This window comes from Miniopterus schreibersii (genome assembly GCF_964146895.1).
Source record: "Miniopterus schreibersii genome assembly, chromosome: 1".
NCBI classification, from domain to species: Eukaryota; Metazoa; Chordata; class Mammalia; order Chiroptera; family Miniopteridae; genus Miniopterus; species Miniopterus schreibersii.
Window position 1 is genome coordinate 26274664 of NC_138101.1, and position 12117 is coordinate 26286780.

The following is a 12117-nucleotide window of genomic DNA, read 5'->3' on the forward strand; positions in this document are numbered from 1 at the left end:
GTCTCTCTCACATTGATGCTTTTCTCTCTCTCTCTCTCCTTTCCCTTCTCTCTGAAAAGCAATGGAAAAAATATCCTCAGGTGAGGATTAAAAAAAAAAAATTCATAAATAATAAGCTTATAAAGTGTTTATTATTCTTACTAATTAATATTAGTATTTTTAATAAAAGCAATAATGACATCTCTCTATTAATAAGACAGAGTACATATTTTAAAACAAGAAATCATATATTTTGTCTAAGTATACTTCTCCTTAAAAAAGAAAAGGATACCCTTGTAATCACTGGAAATACTGGAAATAGTAGAATTACTGGAAATGGTAATTTGAGAAGTAATTCAAAAGAAGTATAAATATGTAAATATAATAAAATATGAATTCATTTATTTAAGATGACATAATTTAAAAAATGTTATAACATGATGCTTAAAAAGTAAAAATAAAAGAGGTAAGTATGTACTTGGCTATATGACATGATATGTTTTAGCCTCAAAAGTCTACATTTTAATATGTGAATTAGAAGAGCTGAAAAATACCAAGTTAAAAAGACATTTTTCATGTTAGCAGCTAAAAGTCTGTTAAATCTGTTAAATAACTGTGTTCTATATAGCCTGATACACAAGACATTTTTTTCAAAGAATATAATAAACCCTTAGAGAATGAAGTCATATGCAAAAAATTGAAGTGAGACCATTTCCATTAATACAGAAACAATACCACTTGAGTTAATTAGTAGACTTACTATAATAAAAAGGTTTCATAAGATTTTATAATCAATAAGTTAATACAGTACTTAATCTATAAGGTAAAGTATGAAAGTATAACAAAGGATATGAAAACGTTTTAAAAGGTAGTAATAGTGAGGCTACCCTTCCAAAATTCAAACTTTAGTAATAGTGATAGTGATAAAAATATATCACGTCATAAATGAAAGTTTGTACTTTGATCAGTTAAAAAAATGAATAAGTTCTTGGGATCTAATGCATAGCATCATTATTCTAGGTAATATTGTATTGCATACTTGAAATTTGCTAAAAAAGTAGATTTTAAGTGTTCTTATCACACACACGCAAATGGTAACTATGTGAGGTGATGGACATATTAATTCATTTGACTCTGGTAAACATTTCACAATGTATATTGAATTATCATTATATGTATTATATCATTGAATATGTTATTTTTAATTACATTATATGTTGCATATTGCATATTTCACGTTATATATATAAATAACATTAGGTTAAATCAGAAAACTTGATCAATTAAACAGAATGCAAATTCCATAAATAGAGCCAGAAAATAGTATATTGTATGACTATTTATATTAAAAATTGTTCTTAAGGTAGATCATGTCCCCAAAGTTTCTGTAAATATTGTCCCCAAAGTTTCTGAAATTATATTCCTCCACAGTATTCATGATACTTGATGTTAAACCTTTTTAAAACAGCAAATTAATGTGTTATGTATCTGTCTGTAATACATTTTTGTGCATATAATCAGGTAAAGATTCACTTTTTTTTGTCCTTTATATATAATAAATTGTCTCCATAGCATTTATCGAATAGATTATCTTTCCCCACTTTTCCTAAAAGAGAGGAATATTTTTATGCTCTTTATCTGTTTGTACCGTTTTTCCTGTCTCTATATGAGCCCTGCTGTTTCATGAACTGAACACATACTGTTTCAAGTTCTCTAGTTCAATAGGTCTTGGCACCTCCAAGAAAAGTGGTCCTTATGCTCCTTCTTTTTTCCTTCTTCAAAATTTTCTGGTTTTCTTCTTCTTTAATCTTGCATTTGAGTTTTAGGATTGGTTTCTTAATTTCCACTGCAAATGTTGGAATTTGATTCACATTGTTTATATTTCTTAGAGTGGATATGATTGACATCTTTGTAGTTATTGAGTCCTCCTAGTCTCAAAGGTGGTACAGTCTTACTGTACTAGAGTGTTGAAATGTTGTTTGACCTTCTGTGCAGCAAGCGGCCTTGACTCTCTTGTATTCTTGTATGTTTGGAGATGCTGTTGGACTTTCCTTCCAGGCATCTTACCATGTGGCAATAAGGAAAGTTTAGTTCCTTTTCTATTGTTTCCCCCTCATTTTTAATTGTCTTATTGCAATACCATGCCTCTGGTGTAATGTTGAGTATTCATATTTTCATGGAAATGCCTCTTTATCACAATTAATTATTTTTCAAGTATATGGTTTAAAAATAACTTTGTAATTATGTATTCATATAAACATTTTCCTTGATTTTTTCTTCTTTGGCCATCAAATATCAAAGAGTAATATGTTCTATATTCATTTATTAAATGCTAAATGGTTATAATGTATATACCAATCTATTATTTCTATGGTTTCATTTTTTTTACCTTTAAGTCCTTAATTCAACTGAAACTTATTTTAACAAACAGTATACGGACATGCTTACACAGTATTATTTATTTTCCAAAGAGATAATTTTCCTATTATTTATTAGAAAACCTGTCATTTATTCACTAATTTGAAACATTAATTTAACTATATGCTTCATTTTTAATACTGAAGTTAGTTTCTGGAAAATGCAGGATTGAATTAGGGTAGGCACTCATTTATTCTTCAATTATGTTAAGAAGCTGCTTTATCAAACCTCCAAACAATTATTACCACCTTCCTTTCACATATATCCAACCTAATATATCCATTCACATAAGATTTTAAGCCAACTTGAGGACAAATAACAGTGGACTAATTTTGACTGCAGAGTTGCATACTTGCTAGGCACACAATAGATGCTCAATAAAAAGAAGCAAGACTGTATGGAAATGAACTTTAGTTACATTCTTAAACTATAAAATGAAATACTTATTATTTAGTTTTAACAAAGTCTGTAGTAGTAGTTCTTCCTTTAAGGTGTGCAGTCTACATTAAAGCTACACAGTGTCTCTGGCATAGCTTACTAAAAAGAGCTTTAGCTATATATTATTTGTCTGGAGTCAGTATTTATAAGAATAAATAAATAAGCAGGCCTAATTTGAAAGTGAAACCATCATTTCCAAGTTTGATTCCAATTCAAAATAGAATTTAAAGCTGCCTATTCTATATTCTAATCAGTAAGCATATTCACTAGGAATATGTGTGAGAATATGTCTTGATCTTCAGACACTTCCATCTTAGTTGGGTGATCATTTTTAGGGTCCTCTTTCAGTCCCTCTAAGAATTATCAGAAGATAATAGGAGTAGGGATAGCTTTAACAAAAAGTAGAAATTGAGTTGCATTTTGAACGGGTGGGGAGGTCTTAATTAAGAGGATTGGTTGGGGAAAAAACAAGCAACTTCACAGAGAAAGTATTGGCTTTTTCAAGCCATAATAAGTCCTGCACTGTCTGAATCTGGTGATATTTAAATTATTTTCAATTATTTACTTATTTCTTATTATTTTAAATTTATTTCCCAATTAGTACCAAAAATTATTCAAGACAGCTTATACACTATATATATTCAGTGCAACATATCTGTTTTTAAATTAGTGAAGTGTGAGAAAGGAAAAGTAAATTTAGAATTCCAGGTCATCAAGGAGAAATGTAATATATCAAAATGCAGGTCATTAAGATCTTACATAATTATTAAAGCTGAATTGTACCTATATTTCTAAGAGTCCCAGTGGCCAAAGCAAATAGGGAAATTAATGAATTCTAGGATTCCTGTTGCCCACATGATACAAGCTATTCAGGAAATGAAACAATTTTCAGAGTATTAGTGTCTGAGAAAAAAATTTTCTCCTAGTTCTTCATACATAAGATACTGACTGATGCAGTGGGCTTTATCCTCAATAGCATCCCAATAATGGATGTGATGATGAATATCTTGTGACTTGTAGTGTGCTTCCATGTAGGTGGAAGGCATAATTTAAAAGCCAAATTCAGTGAAATTGATCTGAACTGGGCCATGCTAAACATTAAAATTCAAGTATACAGAGTCAGCAATAGTCTTCCTTAATGCTAGGATAAAATCTTGGCTCTTTAGCAGACATTGTTAAATAAAGTACATTGTTAAATGAAGTCCTATTCAAAAGGAGCTTTTGGGATTTATGACCAACTGGAAAACATATATCCCAATAAAAGCTTTATAAGTTAAACAAACAGTGAACACCAAACTACATGCTTCTCTTATTAATTGAATTTGGCTAACAAGTCTCACAATTTACAACCTACAATAGATGGGTCAGTTGACAAACTCCATGTGGAAAGAGACTCTGTATACTGTCTTTTTCGCTGTTGTATCACCAGATTTTAGCATAGTGTCTGACAGTAGATGTTCAATAAATATTTGAGGAATGAATGAATGAATGAATGAATGAAGTAAACCTCCACACATCTTTTTCCTACAGTCCAGCTTTTGCCAAGAGTTGTGCAGTACAGAGAGGTTCTTTGCTTCAGTGAGAACCTGAAGCACAAATCTTCTCTTTACCCATTAAAGAAGATCCATATGAATTTAAAAGGTAGAATTCACATACTTTTAAGAAAATTAAGAAAATTGATTAAGAGCTAACACTGTCTTCAGAAGAAATAGCCTCGCTCTTTAAGGTTGTTGTGAGGCTCAAATGAGAAAATAAAATTAATGTATATGAATAATGTCAAGATCTACATTTCTGTAAATGTTTGTATAATTCTTTAGATACCTTCCAAAAGTCTCCAGGCCCTGAGCTTTCCAATTATTTGATGCCTCTTTTATACTTCAGAAACCTTGCACTAGTCTATGACCTCCTCTCCATGCTATAGTTCCCTTTGCTGGGGGTTGTTATAATAACTCATTTCTTTTTGTTTTCCCTGTCTCTCTTTCTCCCCATTGGGGTCTGTGTTTCAAAACAGCACAGTTAGGTCCATAGATTCTGGGTTGAAACACTGATTCCACCATTTATTAGCTATTTGATATTAAACTAGTTACATTATCCTAATTTGTTCCCAGCATCATTATCTATAAAATGAGAATAATATATACCTTGTTTGTATTGTTACAAAGTTAAAAGAGATAATAGGTAATGTACACAATAACCAGCAAATAGTTAGCAAGTGACAAAAGTTAATTGTTCTTATGATTATTCTACCAGAGCATTGTCTAAAATCTAAATCTGACCTTGACCATTTCTAGTTAAAACCTTCACTGATTTCCAGAAGCTCCTAACCATGTAGTATTGTACGTAATTTTATTTATACTCTGGCTTCAGCTTCCCTTTGCACCTTCATCATCCACCATTCCTTCCTCCCTCAGTTTATATTCTGCTCAGTCTTTTCAGGGTTTAGCGATCCAAGTAGACCAGTCTTTTAAGTCTCTAGGATTCGGCACATGCTGTTCCCTCCTTCTGGAACACACCTCCCTCCTTGCTCTGGCAAAAAGATTTCTCCTCTGGAAACCATATCCTACTTCTCCCTGGTAGAAGTAACAGCCCTTCTGTCACCTTAACACTATCTAGAGATACATATTTAATTTACCTCTTATATTTGTGTCCCTCTTTCTGATTTGTCTATGAATTTCTCTAGGACAGGAATGCTCTTTAATGAACAAACACTTACCTAGCCCAGAGCTTCCCGCCCAACATGTGCTCAATGACATTTATCGAATTGCATTGATTGGATTTAATTTAATTCACACAACTGCTGCTCCTACACAACCCCAATCTACTTGCAGAGGTTAGACCCTCCTGGTGTTTCAGAGCCCCTTCTGGGTTACTTACTAAATACAAGCTAACGCACTGGCCATTTATGAAACAGGTTCTTCTCACTGGAACCTGGAAGGTAAGTGGAACTTGGGGCCGACTGGCCGGGAAAAGGGCAGCCTGCGCAGAGATGCTGTCTCATTGCCTGTTTGCCCCCCCACCTCCACCCCCGGCTGGAGACACCAAAGGGGGAGGGAAAGAAGGGAGCAAAAAAAGGTGAGGGCCCCTCGGCCTTGCCCCCCACAGGGAAGGGCTGCGCCCAGACAGCGATCTGAAGGCCTGGGGCCCAGAGCCCTCAGTTCTCCTGGGTTTCCTCTGCCCTTCCCTCCTTCTCTGGCTTTCCCTCTTCATTCACTTCATCACCCCGCCCTTCCCATCACACACACACACACTCACTCACACAAATTCACACACACTCACACACACACACACACACACACACACATACACACATGCACACACACACACACTCACACACACTCACATACAGTCACACACACTCACATACACGCACACACTCACACTCACATACACACACAGTCACACACACACATTCACATACACTCACACACACTCACACACACACACACACTCACATACACTCACACACACACACACACACACACTCACATACACTCACACACACACTCACACACACTCACATACACACACAGTCACACACAGTCAGTCACACACACATACACACAGTCACACACACTCACACACACTCACACACACTCACACAGTCACACACACACACATACACTCACACACACTCACATACACACACACTCACACACTCACATACACTCACACACACACACATACACTCACACACACACTCACACTCACACACACACACACACACACTCACATACACTCACACACACACACTCACATACACTCACACACACACACTCACACACAGTCACACACACAGTCACACACACATACACACAGTCACACACTCACACACACTCACATACACACACACAGTCACACACACTCACACAGTCACACACACACATACACTCACACACACTCACATACACACACACTCACACACTCACATACACTCACACACACACACACATACACTCACACACACACACACTCACACTCACACACTCACACACACACACACACACATTCACATACACTCTCACACACACACACACACACACACACACACACACACACTCACACACACACTGGAGACCAGAGAACCGCCCCGTCTCCAGGCTCCCAGCTCCAGGACCGCTGTGACTGTTAAGGAAAGGTGCCAATCACAGGCAGCCTTAGCCAGTTGCCTGCGAGTTGAGTTAAAAAAAAAAAAAAAAAAGGCAGGTTGAGGGCAGAGAGGAAAAGAGCGCGGCAACCCCCAGTGCCTGTGCACGCGCGCACGCAGGACCCCGGCAGACGGCAGGGCCCGACTCCCGCCGCGAGCACCGCCCGGAACTTGCCGGCGCTGAAATCTGTTGCCTGCTCCGCTGCTCGCCTGCGAGGCGCAAGGTGTCTCCTGGCAGCGAGCGCTCCCTGCGCATGCGCGGCCCGCTCGGGAATTACTGCCCTGCCGCCGACTAAGTTGCATTCCTTGAATCTTCGCCGAAAAGACAATTCTTTAATCAGAGTTAGTAATGTGGACAGTGCAAAAGCGAGGGAGGCTGGGGCTCCTCTCCCTCCCGGCGGTGATTGCCATGGTCTGTTGTGCGCACAGGTGAGCGTTCTTCCCTCCTGCCGGTGGTCGCGTTCCCCGCCTGCCGGGTCGTGTCGCTTGTTATTTGGGGTAGGTGTGCCTGTCTGTTTTCATGTCTGCTCGCAGTTTCTGCTCGTTCTCAATACGGTCCCTACTTCTTCCCTTCAGCGCCAATGAGCCCAGCAACATGTCATACGTGAAAGAGACAGTGGACAGATTGCTCAAAGGATATGACATTCGCTTGCGGCCGGACTTTGGAGGTAAAGCTTCATCTTTTTTCAACCTGTAACCCACACCCAGTTCTCCTTTCCTGCCAGAGATAAATGTTTAAAAAAAACAAACACACGTAATTTTCGCAAGCGTGCACTATGCCCTACGCCCTGGACACACACACACACACACACACCCACCCCCACCCACCCCACAGGATCCCCCAGTCGCAGGTGGATGAACCCCAGGCAGAGCCGACCTTTCCCGGCCCGACACGCCCTCTGCATAGTCACTGCATCACGCGTGTGCCCACACCTGTTTTCCCAAGCTGTGCCCTGCCAGCGGGGGGGCGGAGGGGGAACCCACTCTCGGTGTAGTGAGCGCAAAGGAAGCCCCTCTGCCCGCCCGGCCAGGCGCCACTCTGAGACTATGACCATACTGTGTCCCACCTCCCCGGCAGGTCCCCCCGTGGACGTCGGGATGCGGATCGATGTCGCCAGCATAGACATGGTCTCCGAAGTGAACATGGTGAGTGGCCTCGGGACGGGCTCGCGGCCGGGCTTACGCAGATACCAAATGGACCGGTCCCCGTGTCCTCTGCGTTTCATTGGCGGTCATCTCGCCCCGGCCCGGGGAGTCCCAGTCCGCGCGCGCTCCCCACGCTGGCGCACACACCCTGTTGCCCCTGGTTTGTATTTTCAACACACACGGGCCACTGCGGCGTTCCGGAGGAAACGTGCTCGGCACTATTTGGGGAAAGACTGGTGACTGGCGGCGCGGTGGGTGGGGCGGAGTCTGAGCGCTACTTCAGCCCGGCTTCCTCGGCGTTCGGATGCCCAGGGCACCACCTGCCGGCGGCCGGGCGGCCTGCACGAGGGGCCTCGCGCGGTGGTCCGCAGCCTCCCTTCGCCAGGTCCGGCCCGCAGCCCGGGAGCCGGACAGACCCAGCCCCGCCACCCAGCCCTCAAACTCCCAGATGAGGTTTCAGGGCGTCCCATCCCTTTTTAGAGGCTCTAGCGCACCGTGTGGCGGAGCAACAGGCTGAGACCACAGCCCGTGCTTGCTAATAGGAAAGCGCTCGGGCCAGCTTCTGGGGAGGCTTGCGTTGCTCCCATGTGCGGATGTCTGAATTCGTCTTGCTGCATCTTGCCAGTTTCAGATGAAACAGAATGACTCGAGTTATTGCTTTGTTTTACCCTAGGAACTTAAGCACGCCTAAGAGGCCTGATGATTCAAGGGACGGTGGAAGGGGGTGGGGGGAGAGCAGCGAGACCCTTCCTTGTCTCAAAGGGTTAACATTCTATTGTTTCCTTTTTTATCTCTGTTCCCGTTTGGAAGCTGTTGCAAAAATGGATTGAAATCATAGCTGTCGCTTTCTCTATTGGCTGCTTCCAGCCACTGTGAGGTAGCAGTTTGCTAGTTGCTAGAGTTTCTAACTGTTGCTTCTCACCAGAAGCAGGCAGGGGGGAAAGCCTGTTGCTTTTCTAGAACTAACCACCTAGGGAACAGCTAGATCTACGTGAGCATCAGCTCATTTTTTTTTTTTTCCGCTTGCTGAAATTTAGATAGCCTGAATAATTTAAAGAATAAAATCTTTAGGGATTTTATCCCTTTATAGTTGTAAAGGCTATTGAATTGTCTTTTCATTTTACTACTAGTGTGTCATTTTATTTTAACAGGATAAGGTTTAAGATTTTTTTTTTTTTTTAAGATTAGGACAGGAAAGAAATATAATCTGTTGAATATGATTATAATAGAAGTGTGACTATTAAATTTCTGTATTTTACAGTTGTACCCAACTTTATTTTTTTCTTTTTAAAATTGATTTTTCAATTACAGTTGACATACAATATTAGTAACATAGTGACTAGGCAAATATATGCCTTAGGAGGTGCTCACCCTGATAGTAACTTACCTGGATTTAAATAGTGTATTTAAAATACAATTTTAAAATAAGGTCTCTAGTTGTATTGGAAAAAGAAAAGCAACTTTTCAAAAGTAATGCACAATGAATATTTTCTGACGACAAATATTTTTAATAGACTGACTTATTTATAATATTCTGTTTGCATACATGTCACTAAAATAAAGCAATCCAAAACACAATGTTTACAAACACTGGATAATATAATAACATGTATACATATACAAATCACACCCAACCCATGCTATTGCAGCTAAAGACATGAGAGTAAAACAAGTTGTTTGTATCATGTAATAATATTTTTATTCTTTTATTTTGGCACCTTGTAAGTACCCCCATAGATAATTTATAAAATAGGACAAGATTAGGAAAGCTCAAAAGGCAAACAGTGCCTTTGCCAGTGGTTAGTCTTCTGTATAGCATATTATACTTTTCAGAATTTTAAAAAAATGTATAATTCTATTGACTATATTTACAAACATCTTTTCAGGTGTTTTTTGTTTTTTTGTTTTTAATTTGTCTTGAATTGGGAAGTTGCTATTAACCAAAACAACCACCACAAGAGAAAAAGCTCTGTATAACCAGTTGTTCGACTGAATTCATACATAAGCTCAGAAAAATCATTTAATTGCAGTGCCACTGGAAAGAGCTCCTCATGATGGAATAACACAGCCTATTTACTCGCCGCACCATGTGTATATGTACTTGATTTTTAAAAATATTCTCCGAGCAGATAAATCAATGAGAGATACATTATACTAAAATATGTACCACCTTTCCACAGTCGCGTTAGAGAGAGATGGGAAATGAGAAGCACTAGCACTGAAGGAGTAAAACTTGGTTAGGTTACTCCTTGTTTCCCCTTTTAATGCGAGCTACCAGCAGGACCCAAGGTTTATTTTCTCTTCTCTCATCCATGGCAAAGCATTGCAATAAATAGACTGGAAATAACTGCAAGAAAAATGGAAACAAAGAGGAAGTTTAGGATTGAGGGTGTTGTATAAACACAGCCTGCATGGTTAGCCCTGGTGAAGAGAATGGTCTATAATATGCTTTGGTTTTTAGATAATGTAAGTAGGGGTGGAATGTCTGTGGGAAATACTAATTGCTTCTTTTATTAATCATGTTTTAGTGGCCTGATAGACAGTAACTTTTGAGGTTATTTAATAGGAAATTTTCACCAAAGTTAATTTAAAAAATAAGAATGGACAAAGAATATAATAAAAATAGCTTTAAGGAAAATTTAGACTAAAATTTGTTACTAAAGCTTTGCTCATTTTTATATTCTTATTCATTATCATCATTATCCACCCATTCCATGGCTGGGAAAATGGCGTGATAATTATGCATTCCATTAATGGGTTCGAAACTAGGTTATGTTAATTTTTGTTATTAATATAATTCTATATTGGTTTATAGCATTGTCTGTTTTAAAGACTAGCATAGCATCAAAAGTATTTTCTGATTTATATATTTCAGGATGGAAGATATTTTTCCAAAATTAGGAAGTAAAATAGACAGCTTTTACAGTCAAGGATCTCTACTATTGAGAATCGTAGTTACTGAGCAGTGAATGCAAACCTCTGATGCAGAAAAAATAGAAAAAAGATACTTAAGAGTAAGGTTGTTGTTTTTTCAAGCAAGAATAGTATTGATTGAATTAAGAAGGATTTTTCTTCTGGTATCATGTGATATATTGTGTATGTGACAGTGATTATAAACAATCACTGTCATTTTAAAAAACCACTGTGATTTCCATTTATTGTTATATTAAGCCCTTCAAACCTCTCTTAACAATTTCTGCCAAACCATATACCTACACACAAAGCACTCTCTAGAGTGACTAAAGATGAACAGAAGGCAGTTAGGACAAAAAAGAGACAGCAGCCCCCCCCCAAAAAAAAAAAAATTGTCTCAAGTAACCACTATCATTTGCTAATATAAACCCAGTAAAACATAGATAATGATAAGCAAGTCATCCCTTTGTGGTAGACTGGGGAAACATGATATTAATTACATGCCAACAAGTGGTTGAACTCTTGTATTTCAGATTTCAAAGACTAGTCTTTCCTTCTTTTAAAGAGGTGGCTTCTGATGATCGAATTGGACCTTCAAGCACAGAGCTCCCTATCCTTAACCTAAAGACACTATGGTCCAAGCGACCACTCCCAGAAGATGTTACATCTATTGAGTCCTAACTTAAAGTAGCCATTCCCAGTAATAGATAACTAACATGTATTTATTTTTTCTTCATGCATGGATGGATGTAACTGAATGCTTTTATAGGCATTACAAATAACAATGAAAACAAACAAACAAGTAAAAAATGAAAACGAGCCAATCGTATAAATAATGCCTAAAAGAAAAGCAAATGTAATTACAGGGCCAAGTACTCAGTGTCATTAAAGACCACTGTTGCTGCTGTTGTTATTTTAATATTTGATTCCAGGTTTCTGATACACACTTAGTTTATCTCTAATTACCATCATCTTGGTAACACAAAACAGTAACCACCTGTCAGAATCCCTCCCTTCCCCACTCATTTCTTCAAATCAGTGTTTCTGAATCTTAAATGTGTCTATGAATCACCCTGAAA

At 38.6% G+C, this 12117-nt stretch overlaps 1 protein-coding gene across 1 annotated transcript in view; it reads left to right on the forward strand.

Moving 5' to 3' along the window:
* Window positions 1-7047: 7047 nt before the first annotated feature.
* The window catches only part of GABRB1 (gamma-aminobutyric acid type A receptor subunit beta1), a gene marked incomplete at its 3' end in the record, with an annotated part of 293372 nt that continues 288302 nt past the window's right edge, over window positions 7048-12117 (forward strand). The window contains exons 1-3 of the mRNA XM_081150128.1: window positions 7048-7408; window positions 7556-7647; window positions 8058-8125. Of these exons, the coding sequence (XP_081006254.1) occupies window positions 7329-7408; window positions 7556-7647; window positions 8058-8125 (240 nt within the window). The 5' untranslated portion in view covers window positions 7048-7328. The remainder of the gene's footprint in view (window positions 7409-7555; window positions 7648-8057; window positions 8126-12117) is intronic.